General features: G+C 49.1%; 1 protein-coding gene across 1 annotated transcript in view; it reads left to right on the plus strand.

The window, feature by feature from the left end:
- The window catches only part of CCDC12 (coiled-coil domain containing 12), a 27,483-nt gene extending 16,083 nt beyond the window's left edge, over window positions 1-11,400 (plus strand). Inside the window, exons 3-7 of the mRNA XM_028479499.2 lie at window positions 3,414-3,493; window positions 5,115-5,176; window positions 5,422-5,456; window positions 6,496-6,572; window positions 6,670-11,400. Coding sequence (XP_028335300.1) covers window positions 3,414-3,493; window positions 5,115-5,176; window positions 5,422-5,456; window positions 6,496-6,572; window positions 6,670-6,755 — 340 coding nt within the window. The 3' untranslated portion in view covers window positions 6,756-11,400. The remainder of the gene's footprint in view (window positions 1-3,413; window positions 3,494-5,114; window positions 5,177-5,421; window positions 5,457-6,495; window positions 6,573-6,669) is intronic.
- The last annotated feature ends 2,126 nt before the right edge of the window (window positions 11,401-13,526 follow it).

The following is a 13,526-nucleotide window of genomic DNA, read 5'->3' on the forward strand; positions in this document are numbered from 1 at the left end:
ACAGATCCTCTGATGACTAATTTTCCCAACTTTTCTTTATCTGCAAAAGTCTTTCTTTGAAGGCTGTTTAACCTAGCTTTATAATTCTGGTGTGGCATTTTACTTTCGGCCCTTCCCATGTATCTCTCCATTGTCTTACGATTTTCATGGCTTCTCTTGAAAAATCAGCTGTCGTTTTCAGTTTCTCCTTTGAAGTTTGGGTGTCTGTCTAATTTAAGAATATGTCTTTGGTGTTAAGTAGTTTGACAGTGATTTGCCTAGTTATGCTTTTCTTTGGAGTTCATAGAGTTTCTTTAATCTATGGCTTAATGTTTTTAATTAATTCTGTAAATTTTTCACTCATCTCTTTAATTATTGTTTTGGGGACTCTAATTACATGTATGTTAGATCTTTTCACCATGTTCCATATGTTTCTTAAGTTATTTTCTGTATTTTTCAACTTTTTTACTTCTGTCCCTCAGCCTGGATATTTTCTGGCTTATCTTACAGTTCACTAATCCTTTCTTTAGCAGTATCCACACTACTGTTGAACCCATTTATTGATTTATTAATTTTGATTCTATTTTCACTTGTAGAATTTCCATTTGATTGATTTTTACAGTTTCCGAAATTTAGATATCTCTGCTAAAATTCTTGATCTTGTGGTATACCTTCCTGAACTTTTAATAATTTCAATTAACTTACATTTCATTTCTGATATTATATTCCAATATCTAGATCTCCTGTGAGTGTATTTCTGTTATCTTTATTTTTTTCTCTTGGCTTTGATTGAATTTTGGATATTGCATATGAAAAGTTCCAGAGATAATTTGGGATTTTGAATAGTTTATTTTCCCCCAGAAGGAGTTTATTCCAGCTTTTGGCAGGCATGGATACCCTGACCTACCCTTTCAGGACTGATGAAGAGGCTTCCTCTCACTGAACACAAATTTTTGTCTCTTCAGCCTCATGAGATTGCAGGAAGCTCTGCTTGGTCTCTCGGCTTTTCAGCTTCTGCTTGTATAAAGACAAATGCTTTAAGGGGAAAGAAATGCCCAAAGCCATGCTCAGCTTGTTGCACTTCCCTTCTTTCTATGATTGCAGCCCCTCAGGTCCTTGTTGCCATGGTAATTCACCAACACACAAATTTTTTTAAGTTTGCAGGAGGGAATTAAACCTTGTTCCTTTGTTAGAAAGGCCAGGCCCCAGAGCAGAACCCAGTGCCCCATGACCTCTCCAGAGACTTCTGCCATTTGGTGGTAATGGGGGTGGGGTGGGAGGAGCAGTTAATTGGACATTAGTGAGGGTCAGTCTCTTCATTATCTCTCAACAGACTGAACCAGGGAAGGACTTGAACCTAGCTTGACAGAGCTCGACACACCCAGCATAGCCTCTTGTTTACAGATGTGAAAATCGGAGCCCAGAATGGGGCAGTTCCACAGTGACTGGGACCCAGGTGTTCTTGACTGCTTGACCAGTGCTCAGCTCTAGGGGAGAATAGGGGACAGCGGCCGGCGGGGCTACTGGGGGTGCTGAGGGTGGTTGCAGTGCAGCCAACCCACCAGATGCTGCTGCTCTTTCCTGTTCTGGCCCCTCCCTGTCTCCTGCTGTGTCCTCCCTCATTCTGGCTAGTCTTCTGAAGCCTGGGCAGCAGGGTGTGCTGGAGGTGTGGGTACTTGTGGTTACTGCTGTGAGCTCTGGGTACAGCTGCCACCAGAGTCTCCTCTCTCTGATCTCTTACAAGACCCTGGAGCCAGTTTCTGAGAGTGACAGTTTTATTTTTATTCTCACTAATCCCCACAGTTTTCTTCCCACACCCAGTTTCTCTTCCACTTTTCTCCCCACCCTGTTATAAACGAAAGTCAAGGTACCGATCATGCCCCACTTTCTCTCCCAGTGCCTTAGTGACCTGGCATTTACTTCCATGCATTAGGGGATGGGGGACAGGGTGGTGTCCCTGCTCCTTAGAGGAGGTAGACCCTGGAAGTAGGCAGCAGGCTTCCTCCACACAGGCCATGCCGGTACTACTCCCAGGCACACAGGTTTAGCCAAGACCCAGGACTGCAGGCCCTGGGGGCCCTGGCAGAGGGCAGGGGGGCAGGTGAAGCTGGTGAATAGGGGACTGATTTGGTGTCAGAAAACCCCCAAGTTCAGACCACTGTCACTTGCTAAGTGTGTAGCCACAGACACCTCCTGCCTCACTTCTAGAAAAGCTTGCTTGCCCAGGGGCTGGAGAAATCAGCCACACATTTCCCTGGCACAGACAGTGGGTTCCGTAGATGACAGACCACAGGAGGCCTCCTGTTGGGAAAATGTTCCCAGCACTTCTGAGGCGCCAGCAGTCCTGAGAGGGTTCAGAAGAGGTGGTGGGGAAGAAAGAGGACCCACATCCCAGTCCCATCTGGCTAACAGGTTGGGGAGGCCACTTCTGCCTCCCCCAGGGCCTAGATGCTCTTTCCCAGTGTCTCTGTCTTGCCTTTATTAAGCAGCAGCCCCCAGGAACTCTCTCTTTGCTACCCTGTGGAGTTAGCCAAGGGCCCGTCCTGTGGGCAGGCTGCTGTGTGTGGGAGTCGGGGTTTGATGAGCTGCTGCGCCAGGGAGGCCTCCACTGAGCACTTGGTACAGCCAGCCCTGCCTGAGGAGACTGCGATAAGAGGAAAACAATACCACGGTCGCTGGTCAATCCCAGTGTGCCATTCTGGCTCCTTGTGGCCGCTCCCCCTTCATAGAGGAGGTCGTGGGATCTGCTCTGGTAGATTTAAAAACCCCCTTGCAGGGGCGAGGTGTGTGAACTTCTCATGGCTGACCAGGTGCATTGTGGCTTGCCCAGCCTTGCACACTGTCATGCCTGTTCCCTCAGCCCTTGCTGGCCACTCCCAGCACACCAGACCCTTGCCACCAGTAGCTGAGGCTCTAGGGCACGAAGGCTCTGAGGAGCAGGTGGGGCTTGGGGAACCAGTGGGTGACCACTGGCTTTCTCTTTTAGGAGTAGCTCTGGCCCTGGCTTCAAGTCACACCTTGCCTTGTCTCAGATGCTGTATGACCCTATAAAAATGGTGCAGTCTCTTTGACCCCCAGTTCCCGTAACTGTCAAATGGAGATAATGCTGGAGAGACATCCATTGAATGCTCTCTGTGCACCCCTGACCCCAGCTCTTGATGAGAACCTACAGTGCAGGTGGGGCTTTGGGAGAGCACCCAGCCCGGTTGCTAACTGGAAGATGAGGAGGCTGAGGCTCAGAGAAGGGAGCCTATCACAATGAAGCTTCTGTTCCTGTGCTGTCCCCCTTCACCAGGTCATCTCCAGAGAGTCCAGAGGAAAGTCAGGAAGTCGCCAGCTCCTATGGCTTCATGACATGCCAACCTGCAAGTGTATAAGGTGACTGAGACTGTGTTATACCTTACTTCCTCTCTGCTTGTTCTCTCTGCCCTCAGGGAACTCAGGCTGCGGAACTATGTCCCAGAGGATGAGGACCTAAAGAAGAGAAGGGTGCCCCAGGCCAAGCCAGTCGCAGGTAGGTGGGCTGCATCTCCACCTCTGCTCCATGGCACTGTTGGTTGCCTCCACCTTGGCAGGTGTCACCCTCTCTTGGAGAATAACTGACAGTGCCAGGGCTGGAAGTTGGGCCTCCAGGACCCTCCGTCACCATCTCGTGGCAGATGCACAACTAGAAGCAGTCTGGGCACTGAAGCGGCCTGTTGTGCCTGCTCTGCCCTGCTCACACCCTGCCTTGGAGGCCTTCCAGGGACCTGTGAGGGAAGTGGCCACATCCCCTCAGAGGACCTCTCTGGGCTGAGAAGTGGAAGTGGCCCTGGGGCCCTTGGACAGCAGCGGCAGGGTGATGGGTGCTGCGGGCCCTTGGAAGGTCAGAGTGAGAGACGCTGAAGACGGGCTGACCATCCAGGTCCTTGGAGAGTAGTGGGCAGGCAGACACCCCTGCCCAGCTTGGGGCGTGGCAGTGCCAGAGCACAAAGGATGGGCAGAGGTGTTCTCACTGGTGGGATGAAGGGCCTGGCCAGAGGCTGCCCAGTCACACCACGGTGTGGGGAGCAGCGCAGCAGCCGGAGCATCTGGCCAGCTGCACCCTGTCCAGAGCCATCCACGCTGGAGATGCTGGGGTGCTTCTTATCATGCAGATCCCCGGCCCTGGCCGTGTTTTTTATTCTTTGTTTTTATCAATTTTTAATTATATGAGTAATAAACTAATAGATACATTTATCTTATAAAAGAGTAAAGTGTTGCCCATTCAGCCACACTCCAGTCTGCCTCCCCATCTCCTTCGGCCCTGAGATTCACACACTTCCCAGGTGATCTGCTTCATGGTTTGGGCCTTGCCATGGTGAGGCAGTGGCATGGTGGGGAGAGTAAGGCAGGACAGAGGACAGGGACGGGGAACTGGTCCCATGTCTTAGGGTGAGCACTTGTGGCTGGAGGGAGGTGAGGCAGGGCAGAGGGGCCATGAGGAGACCCGGGACAACGGTGAGGGGGGTTAGAGGAAGCCCATGGAGCCCAAATTTGTTGTTCTTGACATCTGTACCCACAGGGTCAGGGCCCTGCTGGTCAGGCCACCCAGAGGCCCGTTGTGCTGTTGGCAGCTGGGTGGAGCCGGGAGGTACATGTGGGCAGGACTCCTCAAGGTGGCTGCCCCCCTGGTCTTGGGAGCACAGATCTAAGAGTGGGACGGGACGAAACGCCACCTGTGCCCTGGCCATTCCCAGGGCACATCCTCAGAGCCCAGGAGCCCCATGAGGGTATGAGAAACGCCAGTCCTCAAGGCCCTTCCCAAAACCATACTTTGGATATATCCAGGCAACTGTCTCATTTCCCAGCTGGGGATCCTGGGACTAAGAGAAGCACCCATGCTTCCTGGCTAGAGGTCTGGGCTCCATTTACTCTAGCTGGCTGCCGCCTGCTGGCCCTCCTTCATCCCCGGATTGGCTTCATCCTGAGAAACCCAAGCCCTTCCTCCAGGGCTGCCTTTACAGCATCTTCACCTCTAGGTAGTTAGGGGCCAAGGGGAGAGGCGGGGCAAGAAAGCCCAGACTCTCCCAGGGACCTGCGGCTGCAGTTTGCCATATCTGGGAGAGTGGTGGCTCCTTTCCGACCTGCCTGCGTTGTTGTCTTGCGCCCTCTAGTGGAAGAGAAAGTGAAGGAGCAGCTGGAGGCCGCCAAGCCAGAGCCCATCATTGAGGAAGTGGTGAGTGCTTGGGGGTGTCCCCGTCCTCCCTTGCTCCTTCTGTGGGTCCTTTTCTCCTTCCCACCTGCTCTCTTCACACATCCTTCCTTCTCGTCACTTCTTTATTCCCTTTCTACCTCCCTGTTTCCCCTCAGCCCCCTCCTTCCTCCTCCCTTTTCTCCCCTTTTCCTACCTCTGTCCCCTGTCTTCTACTTCCCTTGGGGCTAAGCCCTTCCAGCCCTGACATGTGTCTCCTCCCTCCCCAGGACCTGGCCAACCTCGCACCCCGGAAGCCTGATTGGTGAGTGTTGCCCCTGTAGGACCAGTGCAGACTGACTGGGACACTCTTGGTGCTAGGCATGGGCTCCAGCTGGGCCTTTCCCAGCCCCGCAATGAGAGGCAGGCAGTGTAGACATAACAGCTACAGGAGATTATTAATGTCTGAAGTAAGTGCCGAGAAGGACGTAAGTGGAGAATGAGAGGGACATGACGGGGAATGACACCTAAGGGTGGGGAGGGGCTCGGGCAGAGGGGGCTCAGCAGTCCCCTCCAAAAGTCCCTTCTGAAAGGATGAGGACCCGCTCCACCTCAGAGAGCTCCGTTTGAACAAGGCTGACCGTTGCCCTCAGGGAGCCATAGGGTAGAGGCAAGACGGTGGGAAGGGCAGGTTTCTGCCCCAGTTCTGCCACCAGCTAGCCTGTTTGCCTTTGGCCTCAGCTCCCTCTGCAGTGAAATGGGGATGCTCATCCTTCCTGGAGCCCCTTTGACTGGGTAGAGAAAGAGGGTGAGAGAGGGCCATGTGTTCACTTTACCTTGGGCCAGTGGTACCAGCCATTTCCCTCTCACTTGCAATTCTGTGTCAAGTACGGCACTAGCTGAAGGTGTTCTAATTTGATGAAACAAAAGCATGGGGCGTGTGTCCTTGGAAACCCAGAGCCAGGGGGAATAGACTGTGTGTGCACTTCTGGAAGCTCCTGGTGGTGAGGGTGAACGTGTGGTCGAAGGAGGAGCAGGACCCCCAGTGGGCTGGGGCAAGTCACTCCCTGATGGAGACCAAGGGGAACAGACAAAGAGAGGCCCCTAAGAACCATCTACCTTGTACACCTTGACCCAGTCCCCTGTGTTGGGTGGGTCTGTGGTGCTAGTCCCTGCCTCACTGGGACTGGCAAGGATGGCCGATGCTGGGTTTTGGAGGACACAGAAAGAGAGAGGGAGGAACATCCTGGCCTCAGGCACCCGAGTGGGATTCCTGATGCCGGAGGGGCTGTGGGAGGGGAAGGCCCCAAGGCCACACCAGGCCAGCCTTCAGCCTCCGGCCTCCTCCCACCTCCCTGCTCCAGGGACCTCAAGAGAGATGTAGCCAAGAAGCTGGAGAAGCTAGAAAAGCGGACCCAGAGGGCCATCGCCGAGCTGATCCGTAAGTGCGGGGCCTGGTAAGGCAGGGTTCCCTGCCCTCTGGGTGGTGGCGCAAGCACACGGCCCCTCTCCACTCCTCCTATCTGCCACCCTTCCAGGTGAGAGGCTGAAGGGCCAGGAGGACAACCTGGCCTCTGCAGTGGCGGCCACCACCACCGAACAAGAGGCTGGTGACTCCGACTGAGGCGTGCCCTATCCCCTCGCCACCCGCCTTGCAGGCCTGTCCTTTAGGATGATGGTCTTGGGCAAGGGTAGGGGCTGGACTTGCCATCACCTCCAGTTTGGCCTCAGAACAGTGACTCCCTGCCTAGCAGTCTGAACCCCACCCCTCCCCATGCTGTGAGGTCGGCTCCTTGTCTCCTGAGTGGTCCCCACTGTGCTGAGTTGGGGCAGAGCCAGCAACAACTCTGTGGGCTTGCTGCATCTCTACATATATATGTTATTTTGAATTTTTTTAATGTCTGGAAATAGAAACAAGCAGACCCCTGTGTATGGCAGAAACCTACTGAATATTTGGGATACTCTGGGTTTGGGCCCCAAGTCAGGGCAGCTGCAGAGGTGATGTTTAATATGAGTAAGCCCTGTGTTGGGCTGAACATGTTGAGGCTGGAGGGGTGGGGAAGGCCCAGGCCTGACCTTCTGGGTCCAGGTTCTGGTCCAGCCCTTGGTCAGCGGTGATCATCTCAAAATCCTTGGCTGACAGAGATAGGCCTTACAGTAGTTTGTGGGATACCTTGGAGAGGCTCCCACCCTGGTCCTCTGTGGACCCCCCTCGCAGTGAGAAGGAAGCGACTGGGCCCATGAAGGGGGTGAGCTGTGCCTTGGCAAAGCCTCGACTCTGGGCCACTACAGATTTGGGGCCCATGGCACTGCTCGTTCACATTCCACCCACAGCCCCAGCAGCCCGTCTCCCCACTTCACCGGCCAGAGCTAGACGCTGGCTTCCCTGGCAGAGGGTGCCCGTATGGGGGAGGGTGGCCCGTTCTGCTAAAGACTGGGGTATTGTAGCCTGGGTTTCGGGGGTGGTCTTGGACCCTGGGTCCCCAAGGTCCTGGCTTTAGGACCGTGAGCCTCCTCCGTGGAGCTGACTCTCCAGAATGACCAGCTGGCCACAAGTCTGCCTCCAGGTACCTGTGACCATTTAGAGTTTCATCTCCTCCAGGATGATCACACTTTTAAGTTTCCTTCATGGTTTCCCCTTGAGCCTCCCGCCCCTGCCCTGAGTCATCCCAGTGTGTTCCTCCCTCCGTGCCAGCTTCTAGGAACACAGTGGCCCAGCTCTGGTAGACGTGTGTGCACACAGACTGTCACTCATACAATAAAGTAAATGGTTTAACTTAAAATTATGCAACTCCTCTAAGAAGATAATTCTTGGGAAGGGAGCAGAAACTGGCAGCTATGAGTAAGGGCTGAAGTGGTAGGTGGCTGACTGCTGCGGTGGGACAAGGCCAGGACTGATTCCCACAGGGACAGGGATCAGACATGCCCCACAGGTGTCAGGACTGGAGCCAGGCTCCCTCTGCATAGCCAGGGTCTAGAGCTGCGCTTCCCTTCCTAGGAATAAAGGGTGAAAAGATGCCCCCACCTCCTGGGATTGCAGTTGGAAGCAGGATGTTTGTCTGTGGCAGTGTAGGACTCAGACACCTGTGACTGGCAACTAGGCTCCCACTCAGCTCCAGAGTAAGGATATCCCCACTGTATGAGAGCCCAGAGAGTTAATGAAAGGTTTGCTTCTGCATTTACAGCCCCGTGTGCCCTACAGAACAACGGCCCTGCAGGGAGAGAGAAAAGCAAAAACTATCACCCATGAGGGACACTCAAAAATTATAAAATGCATGAGAAAATCCAGTGCCGTAAAGAATGGCCAGCAGCCCAACAAGTGGGAGAATTTCTACTTGAAGAAAGTAAAACGATAATATCCTAACAGGCTTTAAAATGAGCATTTGTTTTATCACCAGTGAGATCAAAGAGGGACTGACCCCCCTCCCACACACAACTCAAGAACAGGGATGTGGTATAAGAAACAACTGATTAGAAATCTTAGACATAAAGAATGTTTATTTATTTTTTAAATTAATTTATTTATTTTTGGCTGCGTTGGGTCTTCGTTGCTGCGTGCGGGCTTTCTCTCGTTGCGGAGAGCGGGGGCTACTCTTCGTGGCGGTGCACGTGCTTCTCATTGCAGTGGCTTCTCGTGTTGTGAAGCACAGGCCCTAGAGTGCGTGGGCTTCAGTAGTTGTGGCACGCAGGCTCAGTAGTTGTGGCTTGCGGGCTCTATAGTGCAGGCTCAGTAGTTGTGGCGCATGGGCTTAGTTGCTCCGCAGCTTGTGGCATCTTCCCGGACCAGGGCTCGAACCCATGTCCCCTGCCTTGGCAGGTGGATTCTTAACTGCTGAGCCACCAGGGAAGCCCAAGAATGTTTATTAAAATAAGAAACTCACTGGAGGAGCTAAATGATAACTTATAGTCAAAGAAGGGATTAATAAATTGGAAGTAAAGTTGAAGATCCAAAAGGTGGCAGAGAGAGAGAAAGAAGGAGAGAGAGGGGATAGGTCGAGAACCCTGATGTACTGGTAGCTGTCCTTTAGCTGATAGGAATTCGTTCGGGAAAAGAAAACTGGAGGAAAAAAGGTACTTGAAGAAGGAGTAGCAATCACTTCTGTTTCTGGCATCTCGGTAGGATGGTTGCCTGAACTGATCTTCCCTTGGAAAACAGCTAAAAATACTAGGTAAATAAGTATTGACAAATGCTTTTTAAATGAATCAGTGATCTGGCAAGAAAGCAAGGAATACTCAGGCCAAAATGTAAGAGAAGCGGCAGAATGCTGAAGCCTGACCTTTGCCCTGAAGGTATTTGACAAGCCAGGTGAAATCGAGCCTTGGTTTTGGAGGCCCTCAGTGCCTGGTGGGGCCCCAAAGGGCAGCACCCTCTGTGAACTAATAATCAGTCTGTACTCTTGGCATCCCAAGGGGAACTTGAACCCTGCCAATTACTGGAGTAGAATAAAGTCTCCATTGAGAACTGAGGCAGCCCTCCCTTATGTGGGTTTGCACAAGAGAAACCTCAGGCCAAGATTTACAGTGGTCCCAGAATGTGGTGGTCTCAGACACTTGATAGAAGGAAATGCAGATCCGACCTGAATGAATCTTTATTCATCTTAGTCCTCAAAGAATCCCCACCAATAAAGTTCCAAGAAAGAGGAATAGCTTACAGAAAAGTTCACCAGATATACTAGGCAACAGAGCACTCAGAGCAAAGGACATCAGAAAGAACATGGTAGCATGAGAGTTGCAAAGACTTCAGACATTAGAATTATCAGTCAGATAATTTCAATGTTTAAAAATGATTTAAGAACTAAAAGAGAAGCTTGAAAACCAGAATAGATTTGCAGAAGAACCAAAGTGATGCTCTAGAAGTAAAAATTATTATAGCAATTTAAAACCTTGTACCTGTGAATTAGAGCCAAAGAGATAATTTGTGAATAGGAAGCTAGATCTGAAGAGGTTTTCCAGAATGCAGCCAGCGCGATAAACAGGTCAGTAATGTAAAACAAGAGGCTAAGAGATATGAAGGATAGAGTGAGAAGATCCAACTTGTGGTTGGAGTTCCAGGGGGAAAAAAAGGCAAAAATGGGGCAAAGGTCATTTTTGTTTTAAATGACTGAACTTTTCAAAATCACCAGTCCACAGATTCGAGGTCGACAATTCTCAAGCTGGGCAACCAAAAGACATCTGCAGTCAAATGTTCTGTCTCTTGTTATGGGTGGTGTTTCATTAGGTATGTTCACTTTGCGAATATTCATTGAGCTGTACATATATGTTTTGTGCACTTTTTGTATGTTCATTACAGCTCAATAAGCAAGTTTGCCTCAAGTTTTTTTCACACTTCGTATTAATTATAAATTGCTGCATACAAATTACCCCAAATCTCTGTGGCTTAAAACAACAAATCATTATTATCTGACAGTTTCTGTGGATCAGGAATTCAGGAGTGGCTTAGCTGAGTTGTTCTAGCTTGGGGTCTCTTTGAAGTAGCCATCAAGATGTCCTCCAGGGCAGCAGGCATCGCAGGGCTCGACTGGGGCTGGAGGATCTGCTTCAGGACCGTTTCCACTCCCAGGGCTCACAGGAATACTTAGAGAAGCATCACACACACAGAGTTCTTGCCGCGTGGACCTCTCCATAAGGCTTGCATAAGTGTTCACATGTGGTAGCAGCTGGCTTTCCCCAGAGTGAGCGATCCCAGAGATGAAGCAGGAGGAAGCTTTAGGGTCTTTTATGACCAGGTCTTGGAAGTGATATTCTGCTACAGTCCATTTGTCGCTGCGTCCAGCCCACACTCAAAGGGAGAAGAATTAGGTTCCACCTGGAGGTGGAGTCTAAGAATTTGTGGAGTCTTAAGAATTTATTTTAAAACCAGTACATACCTGGACACATTGTAATAAATTGTCAGAACAAAAAGACCAAGAAACAATCTTAAAATTAGAGAAGATTATATTTTCTTTCAAAGAGCAAGCCCACAGCCAATGTCTCAAACACAGCCGGTGTTAACTGGAATGGTACCATCTGGCATCAGTGTTAACTGGACAAAAGGTAATTGTCAACTTGAAATTCTATACCCAGAGAAAATATGTTACAAGTACAAAATATTTTTAGACAAAATCAGAGGTTTTGTCACCAGCAGACTTTTAAAAAAAATCTATCTTGAGGTGATGAAAATATTCTAAAATGGATTATATTGATGGTTGTACAAGTCTGTGAATATGCTAAAAGCCATTGAATTGTACCTTTAAATGGATGAATTGTATGAGGTATATATTATATCTAAATAAAGCTGTTTTTTTAAAAAAGAAATAAGCATTCTCCTTAAAAAAAAAAAAAAAAAAAGACTGAATGTCTTTTTTTGAATGAATGTCTTCAGACTGAAGGGTCACAATCCCAGATGGAAAATCTGAGATGTAAGAAGGAATGAATAGAAAGAAAGTGTAAATTTAAGTAGACATTAACCTTATAAAACAAATACGTGTTGTGAAGTAAAAGTAAAACAAGAGCTACTTACGAGTACATAACAACAATAGTAGTAAGTCCTGAGGTGAGAGGTGATTGGAATTACAGCCATCTACCAAGCTCACTCAGGAAGAGAGCAAAGACTCTGGTATACAGACAAGCTGACATTTCTAGGATAACCCTAAAAATAGAAATAGAGTGATAGAATGTACCCCTTCTTTTTTTTTTTTTTTTTTTTTTTTGCTTCACCATGCAGCATGTGGGATCTTAGTTCCCTGACCAGGGATCAAACCCCTGCCCCCTGCATTGGGAGCATAGAGTATTAACCTCTGGACTGCCAGGGAAGTCCCTAGAGTGTACCTCTTCCAAAGAAATTAAGAAAACAAAATGGACTGAGAAAAATAAATTATCCACAAGAAGGCAAAGAGAGAAAAAGGTGGGACAAATAAATCCAAATATGTCATTAATTACTATTAATGTACCTGTTCGCTTTTTAAAAAAAAACTCGGTCTGATGTCATTTAAATAAAGAAACCTAAACCCAGTCTTTCAAACAGATTGAAAGGGATTAGAAAAGCTCTGTCATGCTCAGAATCAACGGAAGGAAGCTCAGGTAGCTGGGGTGATGCCAGACAAGGGAGACTTTGAGACAGAAGGCTTACTAGCTACCCTGGTGTGCTGTGGAGCAGCGGGCCTCCCACCTGCCACATGTGGGAGTGCTGGTTAGTAAGACCGCTTTTGAAAAAGTTGAACTGGTGCACAGCCAGTGACCAGCAATTCCACTATTAGTGTCCTAGAGCACTGTTGCACAGGAATACAAGGAGACAGGGACAGGAACCCTAATAGAAGCAATGTTCATAATAGCACACATACACACAGTAAAACACAGTGAGTTATTGTTTTGGCAGTGGAATACTCTATAGCAAGGAAATGAGCTATAGCCCCGTGTAAGATTGTGGATACATCTCAAAAGAAGCAAGTCAGACTTCCCTGGTGACGCAGTGGTTAAGAATCCACCTGCCGATGCATGGGACACGGGTTTGAGCCCTGGTCCCAGAAGATACCACATGCCACAGAGCAACTAATCCCGTACGCCACAACTACTGAGCCTGCGCTCTAGAGCCCGCGAGCCACAACTGCTGAGCCCACGTACCACAACTACTGAAGCCCGCGCGCCTAGAGCCCACGCTCCACAAGAGAAGCTACCGCAGTGAGATGCCCGCGCACCACAACGAAGAGTAGCCCCGGCTCGCTACAACTAGAGAAAGCCCGCACGCAGCAACAAAGACCCAACACAGCCAAAAATAAATAAATAAATTTTTTTAAAAAAAGAAGCAGGTCACGGAAGAAAAGAAGTATGAGACATTTGTGTGATGTTCCAACACAGGCAGAGTAGAACAATATACTCTCTAAGGATACACACATGGGTGGTAAAGTCGGCACAGAAGAGCAAGGCAATGATCCTCATCATCAGGCTTGTGGTTAGCTCTGGGAAGGGGCCCTTTGAGGTGTTGATAATGTTCTTTTTCTTGGCTTAAGTGGTGGGAATTCATTTTATTCTTTATCCATTCATTTTATACATTTTTTTTTGGTTGTATATACTGTATTTCACACACTTTTAAAAGAAATTTCCAGAATTCACAACCTCAGTTACTCGATAAGTATGAAGTGGAATTTTTTTAATGCCCACATCTGCAGTTTCACTACAATGGTCAAGATTAGAACATTGAGGGGAAAGAGGAAAATCCAACAAGCTACAGGAGGAAAAAAAACAAAAACAATGGGAAGATTGCCTACTAATGAATGAGTTCCACTTTACATCAATGGTAGATAGTAGAAGACAAATTTTTCCTAAGTGCTGAGGAAACATAAATGTCAGTCTGCTCAATAATAAGGGCAAGATAGACATTTTCAGGCTTATGACACTAAGTGTTTACTCCGCACTGATC

The sequence above is a fragment of the Physeter macrocephalus genome, chromosome 18 (assembly GCF_002837175.3).
Source record: "Physeter macrocephalus isolate SW-GA chromosome 18, ASM283717v5, whole genome shotgun sequence".
In the NCBI taxonomy this organism is placed as follows: domain Eukaryota; kingdom Metazoa; phylum Chordata; class Mammalia; order Artiodactyla; family Physeteridae; genus Physeter; species Physeter macrocephalus.